The sequence below is a fragment of the Xyrauchen texanus genome, chromosome 33 (assembly GCF_025860055.1).
Source record: "Xyrauchen texanus isolate HMW12.3.18 chromosome 33, RBS_HiC_50CHRs, whole genome shotgun sequence".
Classification (NCBI taxonomy): domain Eukaryota; kingdom Metazoa; phylum Chordata; class Actinopteri; order Cypriniformes; family Catostomidae; genus Xyrauchen; species Xyrauchen texanus.
The window spans coordinates 6,012,094-6,027,939 of NC_068308.1; the positions used below are offsets into that span (position 1 = coordinate 6,012,094).

General features: G+C 42.7%; 1 protein-coding gene across 1 annotated transcript in view; it reads right to left on the reverse strand.

The window, feature by feature from the left end:
- Positions 1–136: 136 nt before the first annotated feature.
- LOC127626426 (ras-related C3 botulinum toxin substrate 1) overlaps positions 137–15,846 on the reverse strand; it is a 35,073-nt gene continuing 19,363 nt past the window's right edge. The window contains exons 3-6 of the mRNA XM_052102175.1: positions 13,256–13,373; positions 6,207–6,269; positions 5,615–5,774; positions 137–3,434 (exon numbers count right to left, since the gene is read on the reverse strand). Of these exons, the coding sequence (XP_051958135.1) occupies positions 3,304–3,434; positions 5,615–5,774; positions 6,207–6,269; positions 13,256–13,373 (472 nt within the window). The 3' untranslated portion in view covers positions 137–3,303. The remainder of the gene's footprint in view (positions 3,435–5,614; positions 5,775–6,206; positions 6,270–13,255; positions 13,374–15,846) is intronic.

Consider the following 15,846-nt stretch of genomic DNA (forward strand, 5'->3'; position numbering starts at 1 on the left):
ACTCGAAAATTGATACAGTAACAGTCAGGGTCACTCTTACATATAATCCATTGAATAGGTCAGCAAACCTCGAAAAAAAAAAAAAAACGTTTTATTGTCGTTTGAATGTGGGTCATAAGTGCTAGCCGGGATGCACTTTGAAATTTGGTGTGATTTTGCCTTTAATTTTCTCAAAATCTGACTTTCAGGATTTACAATTCAAAGCTTATAACAAGGTACATATGAATGACAATGAGAGGTCCTTGGCAGAAAATTAACATTTATTATATGCAATATGTAAATGTAATGTTAAGTAAATTTACAACACTTTGGTAATAAATTATTTACCTGACCTATCCAAAAGTCTTTCACTTTCACATAGGTTAATCAAACATATTAATAAACACCAGCACGTCACAAACACTTAAACACGTTTTCGTAATTATAGTAAGACTCGCAATCTTCTTCACTAAACAGGAGTCAGAAAGGAAGTATTTCTGTTCTTTCCGCAAATTACCGTGAGTACTGCAATATGCGCGCAACCTAATTTAAATCGTGGCTGTCTTGACCACAGAGACCAGCGTGCATATTTAAACTATAACCAAATGTATAACAGTGAGTGATTTCAGAAAAAGTAAGAAAAAAATAAAACCATAACTTTATTGGGATTTTCAACTGCCAGCTCGGGAAGATGCACGTGGAGGTTTTTTCCCCCTACTCGTTCGGGCGATTTGTTCCGCCAACGGTGAGGCGCACAAACTAGCTCTTCTGATTGGCTAAAATTCTCTGGTCTCTGAACAGTGCCAGCTGCTGCCGCCTCTACAGATGCGCAAATCACTTTTTCTCCACATTTTACACAGATATGTGGTGCAAAAGGGAGAGCGCGCGAAAAACAGCGTTTGAGAATCGTAGCAGCAGATTCAATCAGTTGTAGTTATATACTTGTGTTTGTGCTAGAAAAATATCCAAGAAAAAAATAAAATATTTGAGAAAATATTCTGCAAGTGTGCAACTCTCATTGGATGATTTCACATACTGATTTGCAGATGAGCAAAATTTGTCCATGACTTCACATTTTTTGATGCTGGTGTGTGAATGTGTTTTGCACCATATTCACTGCAACAACTGTAGAAAAGTTTCTATTTGTGATTCGTAGAAAAGGATTTGTGAACTTGCAATGAAGAATTTGAGAAGGTGTAACTGTTATGTTGTGTTAGTGGGAGAGAAAAAAAAAAATCTACAAGTTTGCAACTGTTTTCTGTGACTTCAAATTTACTGATACACATGTGTGGCTTATCTCTACAACTACATATTCCACTGTCACAGGTGCGCAGTTGTTTTGCACCAAAAATACCTTCATACGTTTTAATCTGTTTATGCTGCACACAAACTGAGGGATTCCTGCACTTTCAGTCTTTGATGAGAAAGTGCTCAAATTGCAGGAACGGTATACCTTGAAACCGGTAACCAGCCCATGCCAACTTTATACTGATATTGTTAGCAATTTTATCACACTAAAATCATGTTTACGCATATAATGTAGCTGTAGATTTAGCTTAACTTGCATAGAACCTGGAACATTCCTTTAAGACTCAATATTATGCAGATAACTGTAATGATTTCAGAACACAGAAAACAAAAGGACAACAATAAATGTTTTAGATTCAATTTCTATTTCAGACATAAAGATTAATAAATTGTAGCGGATTAATACATTTAGTGGAGACAGTTAAAAGCATGAATAAAGCATGTCAAATGGCCTTTGTCAAAGAAATTAAACATTCTATGTGGCAAAATGCAACCATTTCCCCTTTAACTGTGTTTGAACACCAATTAGAAGTTTAATCCTTTAGATGTCTGTGCCCTAAAAACAAACCATTTACAGTGCATCTGGAAAGTATTCACACCGCTTCACTTTTTCCACATTTTGTTATGTTACAGCCTTATCCAAAATTTATTATTTTCCTTAATTCTACAAATAATACCCCATAATGACAACATGAAAGAAGTTTGTTTCAAATCTATGAAAACGTATTAAAAAAACTAATGAAAAAAAAAAAAAAACACATACATAATTATTCACAGCCTTTGCCATGACACTCAAAATTGAGCTCAGGTTCATCCTGTTTCCACTGATCATCCTTGAGATGTTTCTACAACTTGACTGTAGTCACCTGTGGTAAATTCAGTTGATTGGACATGATTTGGAAAGGCACACACCTGTCTATGTAAGGTCCCACAGTTAACAGTGCATGTCAGAGCACAAACCGAGCCATGAAGTCCAAGGAATTATCCGTAGACCTCCAAGACAGGATTGTATCAAGGCACAGATCTGGGGAAGGGTACTGGGGCCAATTTTGGAATAAGGCTGTAATATAACAAAATGTGGAAAAAGCGAAGGGCTGTGAAAATTTTCCGGATGCACTGTATATAGTTTCCATCTTTTCAATTACTGTTAACAAGAATCCACTTTGAAAAGGCATCTAATTTAGGGTACAAATGGCATGATCAGCCTTCCAACGAAATCCTGTTTTGATACTAGGCACTGGAATATTGGTCTACATACAATACTGAGGGTCTGTAAAATTGACAGAACACTTCCAAACTCCAACAGACTGACGACAATAGAGATAAAGATTAAAAAGTAGGAAAAAATACAGTAGTGAATATAAGCAATATGCTGACAACACAAAGCTGTTATATGCATTTTTAACTAGGTACATTTCTTACTCCGTTAAACAAAATACATTTTATATCATGTGAACCGATAACCGTTTCTGTGTTTTTTCCAAGGGTCCACTCTAAAATAGATCCTTCAATATTACTGCAATCTAGCAAGCATGCATGATTAACTTTCCATCTTAAAAAAAAAAAAAAAAAAAGATCGTTAGTGTCAGCAAAATAAAATCCATTACTTATTTAGGTTTAACTTTTGGCAATAATTCATTTTCTACACAAAACAGATTGTAAACAAAATATATGGGCTCACAGAGGGACAAACAAACCAAAAATGAAAGGAGTATTTAGTTTATTAACGCAAAAATTAGGAAAAAATAAAGTACATTAATAGAAGGCAGCAGGAATTTTTCAGCGTACAAGGGAAAAAAATATAGATGCCTCTCCCCAGCTCTCGGAAGCAAATTCTTAGCCATTTTAATAGCTAGTTAATTGTGTAACTCTAATTACAATGTAAGAGAGAGCAATATCTGCATGGATACACAGTGCAGAATACTCCTTCCCCAACTCACATTTCCCACAATCCCCGCCTCAATTGTTCTCCTCTTAGGTGAGCTCAGATTGCAGCTGCTGCAGTTTGCAGTCAATTCAGAGAAGTAAACACTTCCTCTTTCTTTTCTTCACCGGGGGCGGGCACAGTACAGCACGAATGGCTTCATCGAACACTGTCTTAAGGCCACGCTGTGTTAAGGCTGAGCATTCCAGGTACTTCACAGCTCCTGTGGCAAATACAATGGAGTATTTCAAGTGAATCCACATAACATAAGTGTATGAAGCTAATTTGGTCTGAACAATTGACTGAATATTCACAATACATTTGCTATAATTATAATTTGCTTTGTTTAGACATTAAGTTTCCTAAAGAGCATAACATTTTATTTAATATTACTATCATGATCATTCCTAGTGATGAGTGTATTAGCATAAAGTTTTAATACCAGCGCTGATTTAAACATTCAGTAGCAAAAATGGCATTAGAGTTTGTAAATAGGGATGGGAATCCTAAGGAATTTTACGATTCCGGTTCAGAATCCTTATCTTAAAAACTGCCTCATAAGAGTCACTCGTTCAGGAACCACACTAAACTGGTCATGCTGTTTGTTTTGTGCTGTATACTACAAAGAACTGGCTCATTCACTCTGGAACTGAACTTCACTTAACACGCCGTGTGTTTCACGCTGTATATTCAAAAGAATTGGCTCATAAAAGTCATTTGTTATGGAACAGCACTACACTTGACACGCCAAGTGTCAAGTTTATTGAAAAGAATTGGCTCATAAGAGTCATTCATTCTGTAAAACACTGACCGGGTTGTATATTTCAAGCTGTAGATTCAAAATAACTTTTTGTACTTTTCAAGGTTCCCACTCATATTTGAACACCAGATTCAAAGACTTTAAAGGACTTTTTTTAAGCACCTTTCATTCCACATCAAGCACCTATCAGAATCAGCTTTATCAAAATCACATTCCATCAAAAATAGTATAAAAAAGGACTCTTAGATAATAAATTGAATATAATATCTAATATGTGGACAAAGCTTTTCCTTTAAGCTCAAAATAAATATTATTGGTTACAATATGTAAATATTTTCAGAACAACACTATTGTTTAAAGTATCTGTGATCAAAGGGAATTACATTTTAACTGGACTAGATTTAGCCAAGCCTAGTGCTTCGTAAAAGCCCTGTGTCATTTGAACAAATTAACCATACAACCATTAAGAAAAACATCTGTTATGAATGCGGAAAATCCTGATCTTTGGACATTTTATCAGTACAGAAGATTGGCCACTAGGGCTGCAACTAAACATTAGTTTGACAATCTTATAATTAACGATCATTAGAATGATGTATATTGTACATAATATTGCTACTTGTATTAAAATTGACACATTTGTGCTATTTCTGCCTTTTTTGTTAAATGTGATGTAGTAAGTGTGAGCAGAAGGCAAAACTAGATCGCTCCACTGTCATGTGCTTGCACTGTTGACAGCTTTGTTGATTATAAATATGTGCAAAATGTTGTAGCGCAAGACTTGCTTGCAAAGACGTGGTATAAAGACATTTACATTTAAAAATAACAGGTTCATACATCTTTTACTGAACTTAAGTTAGCAAATATGTGACAATGGACTTCCTTTGATCACAGCATGCTCACTCTAAGCTCCACAAGCGTCCAATGAGCTGCTGGATGCTGCGAGAGAGATACAGAAAGAGACAGCAAGCGAGAGAGACGCAGTTGCACCAATTTAGTCGTACTGATTCAGATATTACAATAGAACAACAAAATTATTTATTTGAATTGTAAAACTAAATGTACATGTTAATATAAATATATTTGTGCAGGATTTCACCGCATTATGTGGAACTGGCAGGAATTATAAAAATAGTGTGCAATATCCACACACAGGCTTTAAGTATTTGAACAGAGTTGCGTGTGCACACAGTATGCGCAGCGAGAAGTGCATGCAGACTAATTAATTAAATTGCAGCCCTTGTGTTTTGATAGTCACATTAAGTCATATCGCAATTTAAATTTTATTTTGATTAATTGTTCAGCCCTAGTTCTAGCCAAAATTCAAACCCTTTCAATGATCCAAGTCTACTTTTTTTACAGACTATCCAGTCCTTGAATTTATGTGTCTGAAAATCAAGTACTTTCAAGGAGAGTTGGAACCCTCATTTTTACTATATTATACACATTACTTACATCAAACATTTTGAATCTATGTGACAACAATGGCTGTTTGGTTGAAGGTGGTTCCTTTGACGAAACAAGAATATCATCTTTGATTTATCAAGTAGCACTAAAAGGTTAAAATAATTTACTGGCATATAGCCATAAAAAAAAAAAAAAGAATTTATATCACCCAGCCCAAAAGACAATAATATGCTGACCTATTTCTTTGGCCATAGCGAGGCCTTGAGGGTAGGTGATCGGAGTGAGTTTCTTCTCTTTCAACTTTTCAATTGTGTCCTTGTCGTCTCTCAAATCAAGTTTAGTTCCAACAAGTATAATGGGGGTGTTGGGGCAATGATGTCTGACCTCTGGATACCACTGTTAAAAGACAGCAGAAGAGAGATATTGAGTTTCCATTGTGAGCAAACTAATTTTATTTCTTCAAAAGCACTTATTTATTTCCAAGCAGTAACCCAACTTTCCATACTCCTATAGAGAATATATAGCTATGTTCAGAATGGAATTCTAGCTTCCTACTTACTAAATGTCGTGTAGAATACACTGCACTTTTTTTCCCGAACAAAGTAAAATAGAAGCATTATTCTATGCTTATGAATTTATTACAGCAGCATCGACATGCTCTTTTTGAGGCTTTGAAACTGCTTGATGTGACTAATTTGCTCAATCTGTCTAAAGTTGAGCCAGACAGACTATTCTTAGTTCAGCCTCTTCCTATTTTTTTTATTAACTGTGATCATTTTGAAAGTTGCCTGTGGTGATTTAAACCAAGATTTATACATTTTTACTTACCTTTGCACGGACATTCTCAAATGAGGCTGGACTCACAAGAGAGAAACAGATCAAGAACACATCCTACATCAAAAGGAAAAAAGTAAAACAAATCAAGTCATCAAATTGTAATGAATAAAACTCCATTGTGAAAAAAAGCCCTTTGTCTTTTACCTTGTAGTTATTTTACTATCTGTAAAATACTGCATTGAATAGATTGTTGCATTAATTAATCACAAATTAACTTGTTACCCCAGTGAAAAGCAAGCAGAGTTTGTGCCTGAAAGACAACGGCAAGCAATTCAGCCATTCACTCACAAGCAAGTGAGAGAGAACTAGTTCATTAATGGTCTGATAGGACATATAGGACATCACTTTTTATTAACTATTCCAAATTCAACATTTTATTGGAATAGGGTTGAATATATTAAATATTTAGGATGTATTCACAATGATTTTTCTGGTGCTAAAAATTTAAGCAATATAGTTAATGTAATGATTTATTGCACTTTTAAGTTTCCTAAAGTCTGTGTCATATGATTAGTTTCATAATCTTTAGGTTCACAAGTATTTGAGCATTAAGACTGATATTTTAATAGCGTCTCTCACGGTAAGGTCAGTTAATTTCCATAAATTAGTACAAACTAATCCTATTATATTATATATATTATAGTAGTTCCTATTAATTCATCATTCTCATCCCCACTGATATATACTGTATCATAACCACTGAATTTTTCATATATTCTCACTATGTATTATTATATCAGTGAATATAAATGAACGAAAAAATAAATCCAACAGAAAAAATACATAAATAAATAAATTGACCAAATTAATGCTGATGGCATCTTTCCTTATATTCTTTTATGTGCATCAGTTTGCAGATTAAATTTTCTGCTTTTGTGAACCCACATCACAGATTTCACACCTGTTTTAATAACAAGCGCCTGTTCATTTTCTTGACTTGTTTGGGAGTCGTCCTGTTATGTGGAGATGTCTTTCTCCATTCAGGTTCTTTTTTTTGGATCATAAATAATTGAGTAGTGCGAGTGAATCTGGCTACAATGAATGTTTGGTTGAAGCTGAAATAAAACGAATCGGTTACCTAACGTAACCTCGGTTCTCTCTAGATGAGGGAACGAGTATTGCGTAAGCTAGCTTACGCTACGGGAAAGATTCATCTTTTCTGAGATATTGAAGCCAAAAAATTATCCTTAATTTTGTATCATTTGTCAACGCAGTGCAGCAACTGCAGACCTTGAGCGGGCTAGCTAGCGAGCTCATTGGTTGCTCTGCGGCAACTGCTGCAGCCTATAGAGCGAACTTGGGCGAACTTCGCGTCCAATGAGAAGCGTCCGGCGCTACTGCATCAAAGCCCGCCAAAATGGCCGTGGCTAGAGTGCATATAAGCGTAGTTCAGTGAGGCTGGAACCCTGGTTTTCATTGAATGAAGCGAAAGTCAGCTGAGTGGCGCGAGCACGGCGGCTACGCAATACTCGTTCCCTCATCTAGAGAGAACCGAGGTTACGTTAGGTAACTGATTAGTTCTCTTCACGAGAGGTTCTCTCGTATTGCGTAAGCTAGCTTACGCTACGGGAACCCATTGTCAGCGCCGTCGCGCCAAGCATCCACTGCATGAGCCCGGGGTGGGGGGACCCGGGGAGCCCTTGTGAGTGGGGAAATAATATTTGGCCGGTGTGTGCCAGTGTGTGTGTAATACATAAGCACATAGTGGGAAGGAGCGACAGAGCGGCGGTGCGGTCTGTGTGGAATGAGTCCCATCAGTGCAGCTCACCAGGGGAGCTGTAGCGTATTAAACCGCTAGTAGTTTTGCCTGCAGGGCGGGCACTTCCAGATTGTAAAATCTGACAAAGGTGGAGGGAAGCCCAGCCCGCTGCCACACATATGTCGTGAATGGAAATCCGGCTGGACCATGCCCACGATGAGGCCATGCCTCTAGTGGAGTGAGCCCTAATGCCCAACGGGCATGGCAGATCTTTGGCGCGTATCGCGGCAGCAATAGCGTCCACTATCCATCTAGACAGTGTCTGTTTCGAGGCGAGACCTTTGGTGCGCCCTCGAGCGAAGCGAAAAGCTGCTCAGAGCGTCTGAAAGAGGCGGAGCACGCAGTATACAATCTCAGTGCTCTGACTGGGCAAAGGAGATTGGCGTCGCGTTAAGCTATCGGATGCTGGCAGCGCCGATAGGAAATGACCTGTGCTCTGAAAAGGAGTACCGATCACCTTGGAAACATAGCCGTGTCTAGGCTTTAAAATGACCTTGGAGTCACTTGGTCCAAACTCAAGACATGCAGCGTGACAGACAGCGCGTGAAGGTCTCCCACGCGTTTGACTGATGACAGGGCAGTCAGAATAGCGGTTTTGAGTGAAAGGTATTTCAAATCCACGGATTGAAGCGGTTCGAAAGGGGGCTTTCATAGTTTCGAGAACTATAGAAAGATCCCAGATAGGAACCGATGGGGGCGTTCATCCTTCTAGCTCCCTTGAGGAAGCGGATGACCAGCTCGTTTTTTCCCAGTGACTGGCCGTGCAGGGGTTCCGCGAACGCCGCCTCATACACTTTGAGCGTGGATGGGGATCTGCCCTTATCCAGCAGCTCTTGTAAAAACACGAGCAGCGACGACACCCCACATGTCCGTGGGTCCAGGTCTCTGTCGGTGCACTATTTTGAAAACACAGATCATTTTGATGCATAGAGTCTTCTCGTGGAAGGGGCTCTAGCGTGTATGATGGTGTTTATTACCCCTTCTGGCAGAGCAACGGGTAGTCGTTGATCACCCACACGTGCAGCGCCCAGCACTCTGGGTGGGGATGCCAGATCGTGCCGTGAGCTTGAGAGAGGAGATCTGCTCTCACTGGGATGGGCCACGGCGCTGTCAGTGACAGCTGCGTAAGCTCCGGGAACCATGTCTGATTCTCCCAACGCGGGGCTATGAGGAGCACCGAGTGACGCGGTTCCCTGATCCTCTGCATTACCTGTGGCAATACCGAGACGGGAGGGAAGGCGTAAAGCGGGCGGTTGGGCCAGTCCTGGGCCAGCGCGTCCTCGCTTTTCGAGAAAAATATTGGGCAGTGAGAGTTCTCTTCTGATGCAAGAGGTCTATCTCTGCTCTTCCAAATATCGCCATAACTTCTGGACTGTTTGGCGTGCAGGGACCATTCCCTGGAGGAATATTGTCTCTGGACAGTCTGTCTGGGCCGTCGTTCAGGTGGCCTGGCACGTCGCGTCGCCCTCAGCGGCGCAGGTGGCACTGGGACCAACTCAGTATGCGTTTAGTCAGATGGAAGAGGTTCCTGGATCTGACACCGCCCTGGCGGTTTAGGTAGGATACCACAGATCTGTTGTCGAGCGGACCAGGGCGTGGTGACCCTGAATGACCGGGAGAAAGCACACATGCGGCGTACTCGACGCTATAATTTCCAGACAATTTATGTGAAGGAGCTTTTCCTGAACTGACCATAGGCCAAAAACCGGAGAGCCCTCGCGGACCGCCCCAACCCGTGTTGGATGCGTCTGTCGAGATGACTTTCGGGAGATACAGCTCCCATCGTCACTCCCGCTGATACCATTCGGCCACTGTCCAGGGCTGCAGAGCTGAAATACAGGTCTGAGTCACCTTGATCGGCTGGCGGCCTGTGGCCCAAGCCCGGCGAGGCAGCGGGTGTTTAGCCAATGCTGAAGTGAGCATCGCGCAGTAAACCCAGCTGAAGTACTGCTGCGGCTGAGGCCATGTAACCTAGCACTCTCTGAAAGTTTTTCAGACGTGAGGCTGTTCATCTGAAAGGGCCTGGCTAGTCAGCTGAACACGGCAGCTGTGTAGATAATGAGCCGTCATTGCCACGAGTCTAGTTCTATTCAAGGAAGGAAATTGCCTGACTGGGCTGTAGTGAGCTCTTGGTCCAATTGACTGCAAGACCCAAACTGTTCAGATGGCTGAGGAGAACTGTTCTGTGAGACAGAAGCTCCGTATGTGACTGTGCCATAATCAGCCAGTCGTCCAAATAGTTCAGAATTCGCAAGCCCTGACTCCGCCGGGGAGTGCGGCGCCCGCATCCATGCACTTTGTGAAAGTGCGAGGTGCTAAAGACAGGCGAGCGGAAGGGCGGTGTATTGATAAACCTGGCCGTCGAAGCGAATCTCAAGAATGGCCTGTGGCGGGGATTTATCTGAATCTGTAAGTAGGCATCTTTCAGATCGAGAGAGATAAACCAGTCCCCTGAGCGTATCTTGTGAGGAGTTTCCTGATTGTAAGCATTTTGAGCGGTCTTTTTGCAAGCACCTTGTTCAAACCCCTGAGATCTAATATTGGTCTGAGGCCGCCGTCTTTCTTGGGAACAAGAAAATAGCGGCTGTAAAACCCGACTTCAGCTCAGCGAAGCGGCACTTCTCTATGGCCCTTTTGCACAGAAGGTTTGCTATTTCTGAGCGAAGCATGCAGGCTGCTTCCGTGTTCTAATAGTTCGAGGCAGCTCTGAAGCGGGGAGGCGGCGATCGAACTGTAGCAAATAGCCCTGTTTTATTGTGCTTAACACCCATTTGGATATCCCTGGGATAGCTTCCCACGCTTTGAAGCGTAGCGCTAGAGGGTGAATGGCCAAATCGCCCTGATTGCCGCACACAGCGCTGAACAGAATGTGTGGCGCATACTGTGCTTATGCATGACTGCTTCGCAGACAGCAGGGACAGGCTGTTCTGTGAGTGACTTCCCGATTGAGGTGAATGGGGAAAGAGTCACATCTGTTAAGTGATCTTGCGAGCATAGTCACGAACGCGGGACTTACATAAAGAGAAGTGTTTGCTGGCCGTGTGACAGAGCGGGCAGAGAATGGGCAGCGCCGCGTATTAGTGGCGCGTTTATTGATCTAACACTTTCGGCGGGTTGTGTCCGCTTTATGTGAGTGGGCTCTGATCGGGACACGGGAAGTGTAATGCTTGTGTGTAGAGGTGAACACTGGATTGTGGGCACATTTTCTACACATAAGGCATGTTTGCTCTTTACAAGATTTCTTTGGATTGCCGTGAAAGCGGCGTTTGAGTGCTGAGCAAGCGGGCAGTATCACCAGCTTGTTGGCTGCTGAATCCACCACTGTAGTAGCCTGAGAGAGGGGACTGACAGGGGCGAAGCTTTGGCGGTGGTCCGGCGGCGGGGACTGAGCCGTCGTTTTTTCAACAAGGCTAGGAGGACTCGGTTGCTCAGGTTTCAGTGCAACCTTAGACCGAGGCCCGTGAGGCGGCGGTCTCGGCGGCAGTCTGGCGCGTCGAGGGTGGCAGCCCTGTCGACGCTGAGAAGTCAGACTTTGTTGAGCTGGAGCTGTGAAGAGGCTCGTGCAGGAGGCTGGTCACGTGGGTGGTCTGCAGAGGAGCTAGTCGACGGCGGCAGGAAGAGGTTCATGGCTTGGGTGGCTTTCTGGACTTCGGAAGCGGTCAACAATGCCACTCACCGCTGAGCCGAAGAGACCGGTTGGAGAGGCGGTGCGTTGAGGAGCGTGGAGCGCTCTGCTTCTCCCATGTCGGCTAGCGTTAGCCACAGATGTCTCTCGGTCACAGTCAGCGAGGCCATGCACTTCCCTAGAGCTTGGGCTGCAGCTTTGGTGGCGCGAAGGGCGAGTCCGTCGCGCTTCTTAGATCTGTAACAGCCTCTGGGTGCCTGCCTTTCTCATCCCACTCCCGAAGAAGGTCCGCTTGGAGGATCTGTAAGACGGCCATGGAGTGCAGAGCAGATGCGGCTTGGCCGGCGGCGGAATAGGCGCAGCCAACATAGGCAGAAGTCGCTCTGCAGGCCTTAGACCGCCATCTCGCGGAGGGCGGGCAAAGCTGTGCTGCTACCGAATCCTCAACCGGGGGGATGGAGGAGTAGCCCTTGAGTGTGGAGTTCCGGCAGGAAGGGAGCGGCCCAGGCCGCGGGTGTTGCTCGGCGACGGCTCTGAAGAAAGCAGCAGTCGAGTCTGTTGGGAGCCTGCTCAGGGGCGGTGACCACTCGAGCCCGAGGCGGTCGGCGGCCTGTGTGAGGAGGCGTGTTAGTTCCCCGTCGACTCCGGCGGGTCCTGCTGGATTCCTGGGCCGAGGAGGCGCGTGGGAGCCTGACCACTCCTCGCTGTCGAAGCCATGATGGAACAGCCCTTATCCTCCGCCTCGATCCTCCGAGATGGCAGCAGTGCAGCCGCTGGCGGCAACTGCGGCGTCCAGCGCAGGAGGGTGAGGCGATGCTTTCGAGGAGAGGCTCGGCGAGGCAGCCGCTTCTATCACCGGTTCTGGCAGCCTTTGGGAGCGGCGCTTTTTCCTGCTGGCGGAGCGGAAGGTGGCGCGGCGTTCGGTTCTGAGCGCCGAGTCGAGCCTGCAGGGTCGACATCGGAAGCTCCTCGCAGAGGTCGCATCCGCCTTCAGCGAGGGCGAGCTCTGCATGCCCCAGTCCCAGGCAGAGAGCGCAGATGATGTGGCGGTCTCCGGCGCTGAGAGGGGTGCGGCAAGAACCGCAAGTGGTGTGAGGCATCTTAAAAAAGACGCTCGTTACTCTTTTGTGAAGTTCCTTAAGAACTAGCTTGCTCTAAAAAAGGATACGTCGCCGGATGGCGTAGCTTGCAGGATGGCTGAAGGTGGCGGAGACGGCCGGCTTCTTCGGCGCTGTCCAAGCTTGCTAGATTCCCCTCGAGCGGCGAGCGGCTTCCAGTTCAGAGATGCGAAGAGCTTCGCTGAAGACATGAAAATCAGGGTTCCAGCCTCACGAACTACGCTTATATGCACTCTAGCCACGGCCATTTTGGCGGGCTTTGATGCAATAGCGCGCGGACGCCTCTCATTGGGCCGAGTTCGCCCAGGTTCGATCTATAGGCTGCAGCAGTTGCCGCAGAGCAACCAATGAGCTCGCTAGCTAGCCCGCTCAAGGTCTGCAGTTGCTGCACTGCGTTGACAAATGATACAAAATTAAGGATAATTTTTTGGCTTCAATATCTCAGAAAAGATTAATCTTTCCCGTAGCGTAAGCTAGCTTACGCAATACGAGAGAACCTCTCGTAAGAGAACACTAAATTGCAAAACTATTATTGTACCGTCTGAGGGTAGGACAGTGGTCGAAGCCTGTCATAATCCTCCTGTCCTGCTGTATCCCACAGTCCCAGATTTACTGGCTTCCCATCCACCATCACATTAGCAGAATAATTGTCAAACCTGCAAGAATGTAAAAAGTTTAGCATTGTGTAATGTGTAGAGATAAAATATTGCAAAGTCTCTAGTAAAAACTAGTGGCCGCAGAGTACAAAAAAATAAAAAATACACATGTATTTTTCACTTTGTTATACATCTGCGAGTGCAGTAAAGACAAAATACACTTATATTCAAGATCTATTCTCTAAAACCAAGTCTAAATATCTTATATGCTGTTTCTCAGGTGAAAGCATCTATTTTTAAAGGATTTTTAGATATTTTAAAATAGTTGTATTTGTTATATTATATTCATCATACTCAAATTGTCACTTGGAAATATGCCAAGTTATGTTATGAAATGTTTTGTATGGTGGCCTTGAAGTGCAGAACAAAACAAGCTTTAAACAAGCCAAAATAACAATACATAGACATAACAAATCATAAAACAACAGAACATCTGAAAACAAAAAGGACAAATCAGACAACACAAAGCCAAATCCTGAAACACATCAGCAAGTGAAAAACCACATTAGCAGGTCAACACACAAAACAGCAATCACAACACAAAAACAGTAAGTCAGTAGAAACAAAAAGGATAGGTACAACATCTTCTCACCTGACTGGCAGTGTGGACGGTATCTAGCCCTTTCCATATGATTGTTTCACTGTGCACTTATCGATCATTTCAAAATCCATGGCAAAATCTCAGGGTGCAAAAACTAGGGATGTTCCAATACAAAGTAGCGATCCTTTTTTTATTTTAGTACTCGCCGATAGAGTCCGATACTATTTTTTTTATCGTACTTTTTAATATCATTCAGCACTTTATTTAGTATAAAAGTATAGTATAACAATTAATTTTCAACATAATATTGTATTTTTTTATTTTATTATATTAAGTGCTTATATACAGAACCTCACAGCACAATCCTAAATACAACATTGGAGTTATTTTTGTCAAATTAAGTGCTGGATAAAAGAGCATCACAGATGTGAGATATTGCTTAAACATAATACAGTTCCTATTGATTTATTATTAGTGGTATAACAGTGAATATTACATAACTATATAGTAGTAATCAATTTCTGTCATACTTTTTTCATTTAAATTGAGCTTTTATTTTGAAGCGTTTCTGTGTTGTTAGACCAAGGAGACGGCAGATTCCCTATCTGAAAAAGCAGGTCACTACATGAATCACAGTAATTATTAAATCGCAAAAGATTACTTTTAAACACAGTATTTATGTAAATAAATACTGTATGAAGTTTGGATATGACTCGTGCTAAAAAGTGAATTAGCGCTGGACGATTAATCGAAAAGTAATTGAAACCGAAATTCAGAAGCTCTAACCGACGTAATTTTCCCATGTCGGTTATTTCGGTTTTTTAATCCTGTTTCTACTTTCCCCTTAAAAACATACTACCGCGTGTGTAGTCACTTGACTCCACCCCGCCCAGTCAGCGGCATTGGAGAAACATGGAGGCGAATTCAAACACCGAGTCAACTAAGCAACAGGAGCAGCTTGTACCAAAGAAAAACGCAGTGTCTGTCGTTTGGACACATTTTGGCTTCAGTAAAGAAGACACCGAACAAAATGAAGTCAAATGTAAACACTGCAGAAAAACCGTTTCAACGACCAAAGCAGGGTTTCCGTTGTCCGGTAATTACTGGACATTGGCCGGTAAAAAAATTAAATGTCCGACAAAATTAAATCTCTCCGGTCAAATTGTCCGATTAAAATTGCCTAATAATCCCGTCCCCCTAACACAATCTGAATTTGAGAATAAGCCTAAAATGTATAAAGCAAAAATACACCGATCTCTTGCTATGTTATAAAGGAACAGGCTCTATCGTTTGAAAGTTATGAAACAACATCGCATGCTGCATTTCAAATAAAGCGCACGCCTAAAACGGCTGCAATATAGACCTAAACAACGAACGATTGAGTGAGGCGTTTCAAATATGGCCAGGCCCAGGCAGACTAGCTTTAAAAGCTTTTTTCAGAGGCCAGGCGATGGTGAATCAGGAACATCTCATTATAGATAGATCAGTGCTTCTAATCCGCGCATTACGTGCAGTTTTTTTCTCTATCATCAAAACTGAATAGCCTATGTTCATCAGTGCATGGTTACAGTCTATATCAAGCAGGGACACGTTTGTGTGCATTTTATTTTGTGATTTCACGGAATTAATAGAGTCTCCGCAACGGCGATAGATTGAAAGCAGCGTCCTAGTGAAGATTGCGCACTTCGGCGCAGCGCGTCGTCCATGCAACTGATAGCAGCGGACACGAGGCTCAGCTTGATTTAAAAAACAACAGATTTTAGCGCTAGATCTCTTATTTAATAACGGACTAAATGAATGATCTGCTAGTTAACTGGAGATGTTTTATTTATTTGTATTAGGTACATCCGTGCCTCAATGTTTCAAAAAGTGAATGTGTGTGAAACCACAGTAAAAAACAATTGGCGTTGATTGACGCCAATCGGACGTTCA